This window comes from Equus asinus, chromosome 19 (genome assembly GCF_041296235.1).
Source record: "Equus asinus isolate D_3611 breed Donkey chromosome 19, EquAss-T2T_v2, whole genome shotgun sequence".
NCBI classification, from domain to species: Eukaryota; Metazoa; Chordata; class Mammalia; order Perissodactyla; family Equidae; genus Equus; species Equus asinus.
In genome coordinates, this window is record NC_091808.1 from 26,974,843 (window position 1) to 26,991,245 (window position 16,403).

General features: G+C 38.7%; 1 protein-coding gene across 3 annotated transcripts in view; it reads right to left on the reverse strand.

The window, feature by feature from the left end:
* The window catches only part of CPS1 (carbamoyl-phosphate synthase 1), a 127,967-nt gene that overhangs the window by 78,637 nt on the left and 32,927 nt on the right, over nt 1-16,403 (reverse strand). For all 3 annotated transcript variants that reach the window (XM_070489803.1, XM_070489802.1, XM_070489804.1), the window contains 9 exons: nt 13,883-14,027; nt 12,862-12,951; nt 10,827-10,883; nt 8,582-8,674; nt 4,435-4,524; nt 2,596-2,724; nt 1,927-2,033; nt 933-1,071; nt 177-254 (listed from right to left, as the gene is read on the reverse strand). In XM_070489803.1, coding sequence (XP_070345904.1) covers nt 177-254; nt 933-1,071; nt 1,927-2,033; nt 2,596-2,724; nt 4,435-4,524; nt 8,582-8,674; nt 10,827-10,883; nt 12,862-12,951; nt 13,883-14,027 — 928 coding nt within the window. The remainder of the gene's footprint in view (nt 1-176; nt 255-932; nt 1,072-1,926; nt 2,034-2,595; nt 2,725-4,434; nt 4,525-8,581; nt 8,675-10,826; nt 10,884-12,861; nt 12,952-13,882; nt 14,028-16,403) is intronic.

The window sequence follows — 16,403 nt, forward strand, 5'->3', positions numbered from 1 at the left end:
TGTTCATGGGGAAATTTTAATACAAAATGTGTCTTATCAGAGCCCTCTTCTTGAGAATGTTCTGTATCCAGATGATCTGGGGTGATTATTTTGGTTTCTTGAGTTTTCACATAAATGCATTTCTGATTTGAAAAAAAGAATGTAAGTATTTAATAGGCCTCATCCTTCTGGCATACCTCAGTGTCTCTTGGCCCTGGGCTGACCTCTGGGTGGAACTGCACGCCGAAGAAGGGTTTGCTCTCGTGCATAATGCCCTAAAGGAGTGAGAAACAGAAAGAATTTCCTTTGCTAACAATTCCCAGACTATACATTATTCAGTGGACAATAAAGTTCAAATTTAAACCCTGAGTTAAATGCATAAGAACATTCTCAAAAGTAACAGTACTGTTAAGTAACATAATTGGAGAATTTAAGAACTGACGTTATCAGACCATTTTGGTAACAACAGAAAATACACCAACGAAGACTCAGCGAGTGTGACTCCCTTAAGAAAAACAGCTGATTTGGTCTGTAGCCTTTGGTGCCACTCTAGGCTCTGTTCAAATCAAACTCAAATCTTCTCCTTATCTCCAGCTCCTAAATTACTTCTCCAAGGGTCTTCTCAAAGACTACTTCAGTGCTAAGCAAGTCCCAGAGACCCCCACAGACTGGGCCCAAACGGATCTGGAACAATTGCTCATTGACAATGAATGTGTAAGACAGGCATTGATTAAAGACTCAAAGAGTGGATCTGAATGAGTCAACCGATGAGAGAATAAGACAGAGAAATTATTTTTTTAAAGCACGGGGCTATGGGAAGTAACCTGTAAAAAGACTTCCTCCACAGACACCCCAAATAGCCTACATAAACAACGGGAAAGTGTCTATATAACAGAGTATTGACAGCCCACATTTCTCGTCACCAACTGAACAGGTTTACTGAGAGCACTCACCTCGTTTGTTTGATCATTGATATTCACAAAAAGTGACTTCCAGCCAGTAGGGAGGGTGCTGTCCAGGGCATAGCCATGATTCTGAGCAGTAATGAAAGCCTGCCTATTTGAGATATTCAAAACAGGCTGATTCTGCCCTCTGGAGAGAAAAGGAGAACAAGAAGGGGGAAAAGTAAAAGTGAAGAGAAGAATAAGAACGCATTAGTTGCAAAAATTGTGAACAAGAAAAGCCTATTAAAATTCAAAAGTTTCAACTGCTTAGTGAAAATTAGTCTGCGAGAAAAGTCACAGATCGTTAATCCCAATAATTTTAGCAACAAAAATCAATTCAGGAAGCTTTGTTGTGTGTTAAATATCAGGTCTATTAAACTTCTATAATCGGTTTTAGAAAAGGAGGAATTGCACTCACAACAAAAAGTTAAAAGTTGCTCACTAGCTTAACAGAGACAGACAAACATAACCAACTTATTTTAAGGAGCTATGGTACTTTTAAAGCCAGAGGAGAGTTTTGAGGGACAGTAAAGAGATGACCACTCAGTCCTGAATCATTTTGAATTATACTGTATGTGGAAAATGGGCTGTTGGGAAAACTCCATGTTGAATAAATTAACACCATTTGGGGTAAGGAAGTAGAACCATCGAGAGGATCTGAAGATTTCCTGGTTCTTAGGTCACACTAGACTCTTACAATGTCATCAGTGCTCTGAAATCAAGCTTCAATCAGAACAACTTCCCTTGGAATCTCATTTGATTGAGTATTATAACCTCTATTTATGCCAAAGGAAAGAAAATAACTTTAAACTACAGCCAAGTTATCGTTAGAGAAGGCTGCCTTTCAAAAACGCAGTTAACAGAAAACTGTGAACCATGTAATAGTGTGGTTATCTACTTATTCTGAATAAAATGGCATGTAAGTTCTCTAAGTCTTTGGGGTTTCACTACTAACAGCACTTCAGAGCAGTTTGACCTGCGAACAGAAGCAGAACTGCTTTACCTGTTGGCCATGGGCATCTTGTAGGTTTTGGCACCAGCTGCCAATCCTGTTATTAAATTTCCTGTACTGATTCCAAACAGTGGCTCCTTGCGATCACTCTCCAAAACCTAAATCAGGGAGAACTTTCATTAACCCAGAAGTACAGTGCCAAAAATCGCTGCCTCTGAGGAATAAAACGAAGTATCCTTTTTTTTTGCTTAATTAACAAGGTAAAAAGAATAGTAATCAAATAAAAAGCTAGATTATAAATAAGGACGTGATTGACGAATTTGTAGCATTAGAATTCAATAAAATGTACTTAGCATTCAGACTAAACTAAATCTAATTAGTATTTCTTTAGAGACTTGAAGGTCTCATAGGTCCTAGGGTCATGGCGAGGATCATGAGTCATCATTTCCCAGCTATACAGAAAGACACCTTTGGAGATTGGACTCCAGCTCCCTTAACTCGAGGACACGATCCCAGTTCCTCTGCCTGAAGAAAGACTCTTTTTCTTCTCCCTCTTTGTTGGTTCCTTCTACACAATATCTGTGCTGACAATGTCACAGAGGTCACATAGGAGTCCTAAAATTACCTGAATAAATAAACCTATAACAGCCTTTTCAGCACTGTAGAGCAGACCCCCTCCACCTCACACACAGATACACACTACCCCCAAGTTCACTGCACCTTTTTGACGTTCTGAATTAGTGGCTGTGCAAGAGCCGGGTTCCCAGGCCCTCCAGCAATTAAAAGCCCATCATACTCCATGTTGGTGAAATCGTGATTCCAGGGAACTAAATGCACTTCAGCTCCTCGCTGGAAAAGAAACACCAAATCAAATTAATAACTTTTCTCTTTGCTATAGTATAACTTTGCTAGACCTACTCTTGACTCTCCCTGAAGGGAAGGGAAAAATAGTACATGATTCAAATAAATAATGCTGAGCAACAAATTCTTTGGTGGCTCATTGCACTTTGGGTGATATAAATGGAGCCAATGGTCAATAGAAAGTGGAGGAACAACACTATGAAAGTTTTGATCCTGAAAACGTAGGTAACACACTGTCCCGCACCTCGGAGTTTTCAGAGCCTACGGGCTTCCTGACTGGGCGAACGGGGAGAGGTCATCATCACTAGCTTCGTGAGAGAACTGCAAACAAGATAGATCCATTTGCTGCAAAATTTAAGTTGGTCCACCTCTCACCTTTTTCTATTTTGCCTTTTCTGTCTGACTAAAGCTTAATTAGCCTTCTTTCCCAGGGTTTGCTCATATTACCTATAATATGTATATTCTGATGGAAAAATTAGAACTCTTTTATATAAAAGTGGATAGGAGTAAGTCTTTCACAGTTTCTCTAGAAGCATTTCCTGAACAAGGATTTGAGAGCAAGAAGTTTATTTGGAAGGGATTCCAAGAAATACCAATAGGAAGCTTCACCTTGAGACACCCAATAAAGTATGCATGATCAAGCAGTTACCACTAGAGACCACCAGATCTCCAGCCCACTGGGTAACTCTGAGAGCCAGTGTAGAATATCCACCCTAAAGAAGCCTAGCCACGGGGCAAAGGAGCTGGAGCATTATACATTGACCCTCTCTAGCCATTGATTGGGGCTGCTGTGGGGATCATTAATTCTATGGCATTTCCTACCTGCCAGCATGCTCCAACCAACCAAAGAGAGCCCTCAAGCAAGGAGATGCAGAGGCTTGCAACTGGAAGATGGGCAAAATGCCTTCAAATGGTAAAATGAGAGGGAGATAATGGATAGGCCATCCACAGCATCTGCTACTGAAGAGTCTATGCACATTTTCCTTAATAAAATTGACCAGGATTTGAAATCATCATTTGAATATTGCTGATATTCTCTAACAAAGAGAGGATGAATTGAAGAATTTTCCTGTGCCCATGCCTATTTGATATTATGCAAATCTGTGTGTGTGTGTGTGTGTGTGAAACAGAGACACAGACAGAGAGACAGAAAGAGAATGGAAGAGGGAAGGAGAAGGAGAAATGCTGGAAAACAAATTTAAGAAAACGTTGTGACAATGGTTACATTCTCCTTAAGCATTTTTAAGGTTTAACTTTAACCAGTGTATAAGATTTGATACAGAGCAATGTGAAAGTTTGTGCTACATCAGGACAGGGCCCCTCCAAACATGTGGTGCATGATGAATGCAGCCCTATGGAGCAGTTCTCCATCTGACTCTAGCTTTTTGGTCATCTCTAGATCCCAAGAAAGTGACCATGACATGTCTCAGAGCGTCAGTCAGTAAGTGAGAAGAACAGTCATCATTTTCTTCTCTGTTTTTGTGGATTTTGAGGGGCTTTTTTTAAATATAGTAGCCTACATCTCTAATTTTAACAGGGATAAATGTGTTATTCTGTAGATCAAAGGCAACAAGAAGAGAGTAGATCCCCTGACATTCTGAGAGAGCGCACAAGCTTTCTCTGAAACAGAGGCAATCAGCTTACCACTAAGGATCAACATGACAAACCCTCACCTTTGAGACCAAACAAATCACTCACCTTTACGAGCAGGCGGATCACATTGTTTTTGATGCCACAGTCCACAGCTACCACTTTGGTGGGGTTTCCTTTGCCATACACCTTGACATCCTGCCATTTTAAAAACCAGAGAGTGAGAGGGAAGTTCCAGCTATGAGCAACACACTAACATGATCAACACATCTGAGGATGCTTTGCACTTGGATTAGTAGCAGATTGATTGCTAACTACTAGCGAGTGACTTGCAGTTAACAATCAATTTGTAAGACAGGCACAGCAAGTGCCACAAACTGTATCTTTTTTATGAGAAAAAAAGCACTTTGCTGTTTTATATAAAATGTTGATTACAGTAATAACAATGATCCCTAAGAAATTGTTGGCGTCCATAGTTAACTACCTTCTTTCCCATGTTTTGCCTCATTAACAACCAGCAGCAATGGAATTTTAAAGAACTATTGCCTGATTCAGCACTAGACAGTTGTGGTAATAGATACATCATGCTTTAAATGGCACTCCATCCTCAACTCGCAATAAAGTTTGGATGGGGTAAAGCTACTGTGCCTTAGGCTGATGCGGTGGGGCTATTGGATGAAGTCAGTACGAGGGTCAGACAACTGCTAAGCTAGTGCAGCCCCTGGTCCCGCTGGGTTGCTGTGAATTGTTTGCATTTAAACGGTAGACTTCATAAAAGGATCCCAGAGCATATTACAATCATTACCTACGTCTTAAGCACTGCTTGGAGTCAGATCCGCTTTTACAGGCATTTACCCCAGAAGCAGTTCCCCAAAGTCATAAGTGAGAAATAATAGAAATAGAGAGAGAGAAAGCGTAGGGGCTGGGCGCCCGCACTGCCTCCAGCTTGGAGAGTTAGCGGGCACATTCTGAAATTTAGGATGATTTCAAAGTTTGCAGGAGGTTTTAGATGAAAATTGCAATCTGGATATTTGAAAGAACATTTACCTTAACTGAAATGTCTACCTCCCCAAGAAGTCTATAGAATATGGAACATAATCCTTAAACTGTACTTGAGGAAAAAATACGAAAAGAGTTTATTATATTTTTTCTCCTGCTGACAATTCTAGAGAAAAATACCCCAGTCCTTCCATGATCTGTGGGAATTACTGCTGAACTGATCAATGAATGCTATAGATAATCTCTATCATCAGATAGTTTGAAAAAGTACAAATTTATGCTTAACCTTAGGCTTCTGCTACAAAATAAAGCAATGTTTCCATCTAGTTGTAGCTACATCAAATTGCAATTACAAGGCAATGAATTAAGTTATCAACCACATCCAAAAAGAACTCACAGAATAAATATAATCTATCTATATATATCTATAAAGATACAAATATGCATTTTTGTCACAGCTGAAATGAAGTTCTCTAATTGTGCCAGCATGAAGAACCAGAGCAAGCTTTCACCATAGCAGTGTCTCCCTTTGTTTCACATAGACAAAAAATTCAGACAGGCTTGTTGTTGGTCTCTACACAAACACATTATATACTCTCCACACAAAACAATGGAAATTAAGCAAAACCTCACAGACGCTTGAATATATGAGGACTCTCCAGGAGAGGACTATATTATGCACGGGTTTTTTTTAACCTTATTTGACCATAGAATTTTTTAATGTGAATTTCTCCAGGCCAATGTTCCTCACATTTGGAAAATGCTAGACCAGATCCCCAAAGGAGTTCTCAATTCTAAAATTCTATCATTCTGAAAGAAAAAATAGCCCTCTCTAATGCTGTGTCTCAAACTAAACCATTTCACAAGAAAATGTGGAGAAACAAATACAGGAAAGTATTCCATGTCATTTGAATGGATAGATTTCGGAATTAAAAAACAAGTGAATATTGCACATGGCATGATCAGATTCTAAATACATAAACAATTGTTTATCTAATTTAAGATTTACTTTCTTCAACAGCTCATATTTCCTACGCGTCAGCATGATGTAAATGCATATCCATGCCCAACATGAGTATCAAGACTCAGTACTGATTCCTAGGGACCCAAAATCCTGGTCCCCCATTTCCAAGTGACAGGAGTAGGAATAAGTGATGATATCAATGTGTGTTTTCTCTGAGGCTGACATGCTACTAATCAGGCTATTTTCATTCTTTTAATAACATTTCCTTAAAAAAAAAAAGCCCAGGTTCACCAAAGTTCTCACAGCTGGAACTCTTCCTCATGAAATATTGTTCTGATTGGCGCTGTATTACAACATGAATCACTTCACAAATTAAAAAGTATCAGCAGGTGTTGGGGAGCATCCCTTCTAAAGACCCTCAATGAGAAGGTCTGGCCACAGCAGGGAGGGGAGTACCCCCTACAACCAGAGTCAGTTCTCTGGTGCATCCACCCACTATCTCATCATACATTTTACAGCTTCTGATTAGAAATCCTTGAGTCTCACTTTGCAAAGGTAAAAGATAGATGGTGTAAAACTATGCAAACTTATTTGAATATTATTACATGATAGCGTGACTATGGTTATCAATAATTATTATTGCTAATATGTTGGAAGGCAGTATGAGACGATGTTTAAAAGCTGGACACTGGAGCAAAGCTTTCTAGGTATAAATCTTAGCCTGTTGACCCTGGAAGAGAAGTGCATGGCCATCTCTCCCATAGTGAAAATAAGCCCCAAGGTGGAGCCAGCCAATAGCAATGACTTCAAAAAAGTTTCCATGGGCCTGAATTCTCCACATTTAAAGCACAATGGTAACCAAATACATTCTCCTAGGAAAAGAAAACTATTTTGTCTCCTATTTTATGTGGTAAAAACAGAAAGTAGCAATCCACCCTTTAAATTTCAAAGTGCGCCAAAAACTTTTCTTTAAATCAATTTCAGAGCTGTATCCCACGGACGTCTCAAACTCCTGTTGAAATGCTCACTATGCTCACTCAAACTCGCTGAAATTCCCAACTGAGAAAACAGGGGGATCTTCTATCTGGTCACATCCTGTACCCCATTCTCCCCTCTATCCAAGCCACCTCGCTGTCTTTTCCTGCTGTTGCTGCTCGGGTCAGGCTCTCATGGGTTTAGCTGCAATAACCTTCTAGTTAATTGCTCTTTTCTCCAGTCTACTTTGCTGCAAAATGATGCTGAATGAGTTGCCAGTCATTTCCAGTTTTGTTATTTAGCCAATGACATGAAGCCGTCTAGATCTGGCTTTAGCCCTTCTCCACCCATCTTTAGCTAAACGTGTGCCTCTTTGGTTCACACATACCAAACTACACACAACTCACACACGCCATGTTATTTCATGCCTTTATGCATTTAAACATTTCCCAATTTTTCTGCCTGAGACGCAGTCCTCCTAGTTTTCCATCCACCTAACTACCTGCTCCTTGTCTCAGAAGAAGCCTGCCTCCTCTGCAGAGCCTCCCCTGATCCACGTATCTCACCGGATGCTACCTGTGCATGCCCTCGTGGCGCCGTGTGCACCTTCCAAGGATAGCATTTACCACAGGACTCTGTCCATGGTGATTACCCATTTATCTACCCCACGAGGCTCTCACGGTCCCCAAGGACAGAGACTGCAGCAAGAGACTCACAACTACTTTAATAGATTTTCAATCAAAACCAACAGACATCTTTCTAAGAGGTATTCTATACCTTCTTGTAAATATACACTAAACGTATCTCACTTTGGGGCAGCACAGTCATCATTATAAATATTAATTTTTGAAATGAGCTCTAATACAGTAAATCTTCAGAGTGTGAAGGAAAACTTTTCCCTGTACAAAATGACCCAGACTCTGATTAGTGAGTCTGATTCTATAAAGTGCTCTTGGTTCTGTGGCTGGTTACTTGCTTTGACTCCCAATCACTGCCATGCCTATCTTTGTCAATTCAATGGCCCCTTTATTTGACACTGTTAAAGCCTTGAGCTGGAGAACCAGAAAAGAAAAAAATGTTAAAATAATAGTAAATGGACTCTAAATTGGGACATGAAGTTTTCCCTGTAAGTAAAATTAGTAACTTTAAATTTACTGATTTGTAATATATATTTTAGCTGCTTTGAGACCCTTTTTTCCCTCAGTTCTTGTGCTTCTGGAAGATGACGTCTGCCTAAGTTAAGATTCTGATAGTACAAGAAAGGGATGTCTAAAGAGAATAAAACAAAACTACAAAATATGAAGGAAAATCTCTCACCTTGGTTGAAACCTCAGCAATCAAATTCCGCTTATTTGGATCCTCAAAAGCCACAGACTGACCTTCAAATTCAATCTTCCCAAGAGTGGTACCCTATCAAATTAAAGAATTAGACAGTTAGAAGGGAGCGGCGATGAAGGTGCCAACAGGACAAATTCCCAGAGACCTAAACAGCTGCTCCAAGGTTTAGATGTCTTTATAACTGCTCATAACCATCAGCGAAAGGCTTTCATCTTCTCAATCTGGAAAGATGAAGTAATTTGCAAGGTACATTTTCAGAAACATTCTGAGAAGTAGAATTAGTTCTCTTAGGGCTGAGGCCGTCACCTGGGGTAAGCAAAGGCAAAAGGCATCAGAATCAGTTCTCCAGCTTCCAGACTGGTGCAAACTGGAGTACTTGAGACACCTATTCCTTAGTGCATATGACCTAAAGATATTTCACGGGAGACGTGGACAAAACAATCTGTTGAGAAGAAAATAAGAAATCTGAAAATTGAAAAGGATGTTTTCCTTTGAAACATTCCTTAGGGGAAAAAGTCACTTGGGAGCGAGGGAGGGTAGAAAGTGCCCGCATGTCATTCAGACACGACTGTTATTTCAGTGCAATTGTTAAAACCAGAGTGCTACCTCACACTCTTGGGAAAATAACTAAAAACCACCTTTCACTTCCATGCTGGATTATTAAATTTCATGGTGGTCTCTACTTTCCTATATAATCTAAATTATAAAATCCCTTCACTATATTTATGGATCTCTAATTTTGAAATTTGTTTTTTAGTCCTCATTTCCTTTTTCTTAAACCTTGCTGAATGAAATACAATCTTACTTTCAACCTAAGATTAATAGAATTGAACGCTACAATATATGTTTTTAACATGAACCAGCATCACTCATAATCAAATATAATAGGAAAGATGATTGTTTTGTCTGTGTTAAGCTACTCAGCTAAATATTGAAAACCTAACTGCCTCTGATAAAAGGAGGGTTCATCTTAAACTAACATCCAACATGAAGAACCTAGTATGGTCTTGTAAAGCATTTTGCCAAATTATTAAACTTGACTATATTCTATTCAACCTGCCAATTCTGCAGCCTGAATTGGATTTCCAAATTTTATGCTCTTCCCATTCTGGTAGCATCATTATTGGGTACTGCTCCCACAACATCACTGGGCTAAGAGAACACAAGAATCTACTTGGGATGTATGATCTCACTAACATCTATTCTCAGGAAAATCAAGGAGGAGGGAATAAAATCAGAGGCAGAGTAGAAGGATCTCGAAGGATCCCAAGAGCTCTCACTGTCTTCCTTCTCGTCATGGCTATGTGGTCATGCTTTTATTTTCAAAGCTGTTCTTTCTTTCTGTTTACAGAGATCCTGTGTCAAGATATAATCCAAAAGGAATCTACAACAGATTATCTTGAAGAATCAATTTCACTCTGAAATTGGATCATTTATTTATTTTTCTTTTGTATGTAATATAATTCAATGAGAAAACTTTAGTGGCGTTTGGGGAATTTGGTTAACGTTAACATGGTAGTTTCTTTCTGGTCTGGGATGTGAAGGTTTATGTAGGAAAACAGTAGTGTCCACCTTGTATAACAAGAAGCAAGCAGATGGTGATATCCTCAAAGGAGGGGTCAGAGGTTTGACCAATCAGATATGAAAGCAAAAGATAAACTTTCCTTTTATCAGCTTGGTCATTGGTAGAGTCTCAAGAAAGACTACATCATAAGGTGACACCTGCAGGGCTCACGTGGCACACTCAGGAAGCATAACTCGCTAATTGACAACATCCCCCTGAGGACCCAACAAAGAACAGCACCAGGGCCGTGCACTCCCCGGGTGGCATCTGCCAGCTGGTAGGCATTCAACGGAGGCAAAATTGTCAGGCACCGAGCTACCTTCTCCACTTGCTTCACTAATCCTGTCACGTGAGCTGAATTCTAAAGGCCTTGACATGTTGGGATGGTGAACACAGAGTGGGCACTCAGTCAACTGCTGCCCAGTGAATTACCCCCCAGTCCATTCGGTAACAAACATCCCAATCATGTATTCAGTCTTGAAAATTACATCCAAAATAGTAAAAGATGACAGAGACACAAATGGCAGAAACTGGCCAGATTCAATTTTTTTTACATACTAATGGATTCCTCGGGCACTGAGAACAAAAATAATGTGTGTGTGTGTGTGTGTGTGTGTGTGTGTGAAGAAACATAGATTTTGGATAAGATGAAGATCATACCTTATCCCGAATTATTTTAGTCAGCATTCTTGTATCCACTCCATAAATTGCAGGAACCTGTAAGAAAAGAAATCGTAGTGATAGTGAAATTGGAGGAAATTAGATCCAGCATATTGTTTTCAAGTTACAAACTTAGCATCATCTATCTTCTTGAGCAGTAAACAATTTCCCTACTCCTTCTTTTCTCTGAGCCAGGGTGAGTGTGTTGTCAGAACACGGTAAATTGCTGCTCCAATTAGGCACAGGACTCTTAATACCCAGGCCCTTCATCAGAATAAAAAATGAGAATTCTGAACATCAATCTTCTGCTACAGTTTTGTTGCTTTTAACCCAGGACGTTACATAAGTTATATAGATAGGTAGGTAGATAGATAGATAGATGATAGATAGATTTAAATAATTAAATTTGTGAATTTCATAAGCAAAGACATGTAAATAATATGCAAATCCATGTTTTAAGGCAAATGTTCCCGGCACATAGTAGCCAAAGATTTTTCTGAAGGTGCTTAACTAGTCATGCTGTAATAAAATATACCCTCCCTATTAGTAAACCAGGCAACACCACCATTTGTTTTAGTTTCTCCGACAAGGTTGGATAGAGATAGATGTGATATAATGAAAGAGCAATGAGTCAGCAATCAAACTATCAGTTCTAATTTCCTTTCTTCCCCCAATTATCTGAGCGATGTTTGAGCAAGGCGTTTTCTTCACTTGTACACAGAAGGAGGTGAACTGGGTATTATCTTAGACCCTCTTCTAGTAGTACTATGTCTGTGATCATGGAAGAAGATTCGAAGCACATTTAAAAACCAGCCAACCTAAAGGAAACATTAAGGGGAGACGGGGAGTCTTCTGAATGCGCATTAGGAACATTAGCTCTCTGGGTAATGGAGGTAAATTCAGATAATGGTTGAGAAGAAAATAATAAAGTCCTGGGAGGTGAAAGAGATGCCTTCTTCTCTCTTTTAAAATTTAGAAAGAATGAGACCCAGGGAGTGGAGATCAAGATGTTTTGATCTGTCAGAAAGAGGCAACATTTAGCCCCAATTGGTGGACACTCATTGGAGAGGCAGAGCTTTCTCAGAATAATATTCTGACAACTGCAGGCCAGCAGCAATCAACAAAAGGCAGCCACGGCAACACTGGAGATGAAGCTAAATTCAGCAGGTCTGTTAACTTCAAGTACGTCTGACATTCGAACCAGGAGAATCCTCTCATTTGATTAGAAAATAATACTTAAGGAAAGGATAAGATAAGCTTTACAACCTTTTTCGTTTATTACTTCAAATGAAGTTATACCTAATTAAATGTCATAGAGTCATAATGTTTAAGCCCAAAGAGACTTAATGGCAATCTATTTACACTCATCTAGAAATAAAATGAGGAAGGGCCAGCCCAGGTGGCCTAGTGGTTAAGGTCCACACACTCTGCTTCAGTGGCCCAGGTTTGGTTCCCAGCCGTCACTCGTCACCACTCATCGGTGGTCACTCTGTGGTGGAGGCTCACATACAAAAAAAAGAGTACGAATGGCAATAGATGTTAACTCAGTGCAAATCTTCCTCAGCAAAAATAAAAAGGAAAAGGAAAAGAATTAAAATGAGGAAAGTATGATATGATGACATGACCTGTGCAAAGTCACCCAGTTAGTGAATGGCAGAGCTGGTACTACAACCCATGATGCAAGTCACATACCTAGATCCTGAGTAAAAGGGGAGGAGGAAGTTAAGTTGTTCCAGAGAATAGAAAATTCTAAAATTTTCTTTCATCCCTTTCACAGAGGAGAAACGCTTCCAATCAGTTATGTGGGCCACCTAGTGGATAAACTGAAAATATGTGGTCCTCAGTGTTCAGAGGGGAGTGAGCCCCGAGAGTCTCATCTGTAGGAACAGAAAGACTCACCCTCGGAAATAAAAAGATCCAAATTGCATGATCTGCCTGACCTGCTTGGCCCTTTTCAATTCCATACACCTTCCCAGCTCTCCAGGGACCCAGAACCGTCCTTAGGTGACGCTGGCTGCCCTCCCGTATGTCTCACCTTTTCTTCTTGTAGCCACTGCCCCAGACTCTTGGTAGCCAGCCAGTGGTGGTAGTCATCACTGTAATTTAGCACCAGCAGCCCCGCAACCTGGAAAGACAGGCTGTCATTTTACATGGGTGACCACAAAGTATTGTCCAATTCTGGTGACTTGAATGAGTCAGTTTGCACTTTTTTAAAAAAAGCTTTATTATATCCACTGATACAAGGCTTAAACTCCTGGAGACTTAAGAAAAAAAAAAAAGATGATCAACACTTTTCTCTTAAAATATATAATTATTACCTTAATTATCATGTGGAAGATCAGTCTTACCTGGTTTGACAAATCCTGAGACTGTGAGGTCCCCCTTCCTGGCACCTATATTTTTCCTCCATAGCATTTGTCAATAATCTAATTAAAAAGTACTGTTTAACATACATGATAAATAAAATAATTTTTTAATCTACATTTAAAAAAGACTGGGGAATTTGGGAAAAATTGTGAGAAACTAAATGACTAGTCCAAGACACTCACAAATGGAGTGGTGAATTTGTAGTGTACATTTTTGAGTTGTTGATATGGCCCACATTCCTAAGACATTATCCAAATTTACCTTGAATAGGAAATTTTAATACGTTCACTTTTAGACTGGTATATAAGCTCTCTTTTATTCATCTCCTAAAGAGGATAGGGTAAAGGTAAACAGTTGATACAGAGCAGATGACCAAAATCCTTTTAAAAGGTGATTTATCACCAATTCTTGTAGCACAGTTGTTATTTGAACTTATAACTACGTTTTTCCAAATGAAGCCAAGTTTCATCCAAGGCATTAAAACAAATCCAAAGTGTCCTGACAAATGAAACTCAAAATGCTGTCACGTTAAGATTATTTTCATATACCGCAGATTGAGGTTGAGAACATGAATTTAACAGTTTATACTACAGTACTGAGGAAGAAACATTGGCCAGCCTACATTCTTAAAATGAATCAACTAGACCCCCTCAGATTGAGACGTTTTAAACAGTCGTCACTGGAACTACCTTAATTCCATCAGACTCCAAATATTTGCTAAGTCCCAGGTCGTCCAGCGCCGCAGTGTCAGGGACGCCACCGTTCCCAACAATAGGGTTTGCCATGGCCAGAATCTGTCCTCTGTAGGCAGGATCAGTAAGAGCTTCCGGGTACCTGAGTACAGAGGTCAAAAGATTACCAACCAAAAAACGTATGTAAATGCAATCTACTTATATGCTCTTAATTATTGAACCCTTGAAAATTAGACAACATGGGATTAAAATCCTACAAGCCTGTCTAAAGATTTTAGCAAACCTGGGGAAATTCTATGATGGAATATGGAAATTTATCCCATGATATGACTGATATGAAAAGAAAAACTGATTCAAGTATAAAGCACATCCTCATATAATTTTCATTTCCTCAGTTGCTTAAGTTTATTAATTCCTTAAAAAATTGCTTCAGAGGGTCTTGATTTTTAAGAAATTGCTCCATATGAAGTTTGTTAATATCCCGAATATGCCCCCAGCAGACCAGGCACGAGTGAGTTCAAACTGAAATTTACTGTTGAGGGCGCCAGTTTCAGCAGAATAGCGACTGTCAAAACTGAAAAGCTTTTTTTAATATCTTTTCGGATACTGAAGAGTATCTTGATTACGTCAGTGGTGGTTGCACGGGTGTATATGTTTATTAAGATTTGTTGAATATTTCAAACACTGAGTTAATTACTATGAAAGAAATACTAAATAAAGTTGATTTTTTATTTAATTAACTTTTTATTGCAGTAACATTGGTTTATAACATCATATAAATTTCGGGTGTACATCTTAACATTTCAATTTCTGTGTTGACTACATCGGGTTGACCACCCAAAGTCTAATTGCCATCCATCACCATACACGTGCCCTTTTACCCCTTCAATCAAAACTTGATTTTAAAAATATTTTTGTTTTAGAAAGAGGTGTATGTTTGAGAATTATCAACTTAAAACAAATCAATTCCACAACAATTGACCTGAAGCATTTTTGATTTCTAAACTAAAAGATTCCAAACAACGATTTTAAAGTACTCACATGGAATCAGGGAGAAATGCAGGAGGGCTTTATTTTAATGTTCAGAGAGGGAAAAAATAAGAATACATGTATTCTTATTTTTATTGTATATGTTTAATTATATACCTATTTATTACATCTACTATATATTATACATATTTTTATTATATATACAAATATATATATACAGAATTCTTGAGTAAGAAACACCATTTCCATAAACACTAGGAGCTCTCTACAGCTATTCTATGCATTGGAACACATTGCAATGAGGTTTTTTTTCCTCCTCTTACATTTTCACTTTCTACAGAAAGAGTTAAACCAAATCTTTCTTGCGGACTACTACCAAAAGTGAATTTAGGTGCTGAGAGAGACAGAATCAACAACTTTGCTGAAACCAAGAAAGTTCTGCTCAGGCAGTAGTCAACATAAGTTTTCAACCCCATCCAGACTAAGCCCTCCAGAACTACCTTTGTCAACAGAACACCCAGTCTTTCAGCTCAGGGAGCCAACAGTGGTTACATGCTGTGATATTTACCCACACCTCCATCAGCTGATGTCCCAGGTGCCTCTCACCTGTCAGGAACTGAGAACTTTTTAACCAAGCTTACACACAATATAAACGCACTTCTCGAAGATGAAAAACAAAATAATCCCCTTAATTATCAACCACCTTACTGAGTGAGCCATGCAATGAATGAAATCAGCATTTCTCAATGGAAAATAGGTTCTGTAGACTAATCTTATTAATGAATGCCTTTTTCTACCTCAAAAAACATCTTTAATTAATTTAATTTTACTTTATTCTTTCTCTCCATAAAAGAACTGGCTGTTCCTTTTAAACATATGCTGACAATACTCTCTCTAGTAAATGAATAAATACAGCTTGTCCTGGAGAACTGCAGTGTTGGAAGAAAATTAATCCATCACGCCCTGTTTGACTTTTGTGATGTGACAAGATTTATTACCCATAATCTATCACAGAGAAGAAAACTCTAGTGCCCTCCATCATTCTGATCTATATTAAACAGTTGTTTGTTGGCAGGTATATTAACACAGCTAGTAATTAGTGCTGTCGAAAAGCTTAAATAATTGCCTGGTAAAGCACAACTTTGCAAACAGTTTTCGTACACTGTAATTTAATGTTCTCAGCAGTGGAACTATTTTAAAAACCACCTAGTAGTCTTCATTTCAAACAGAGTCAAGAGTTTAGAGAAGAATGTACATTAATAATATAAGGAAGTTTGGTAAATCAATATCTTCAATATCAGTTAACCCAATGTCCCTTTGTCCTTAAAAGGTTAACTAAATTCCCCTAAAGAATTTATCAAATATTTTGTAGTTTAGACTGTTGAATCTCTAATGGAAACCATCTAGTCATTTTTTTTAAGATTCATAATTTTTTTAAATTGCCACCTGTAAATTACTACATAGTACAGGCCCCTCACTTTTTATATGTAGAAACTAGGATTCAGAAAGGCTAAGTGATTTTCTTAAT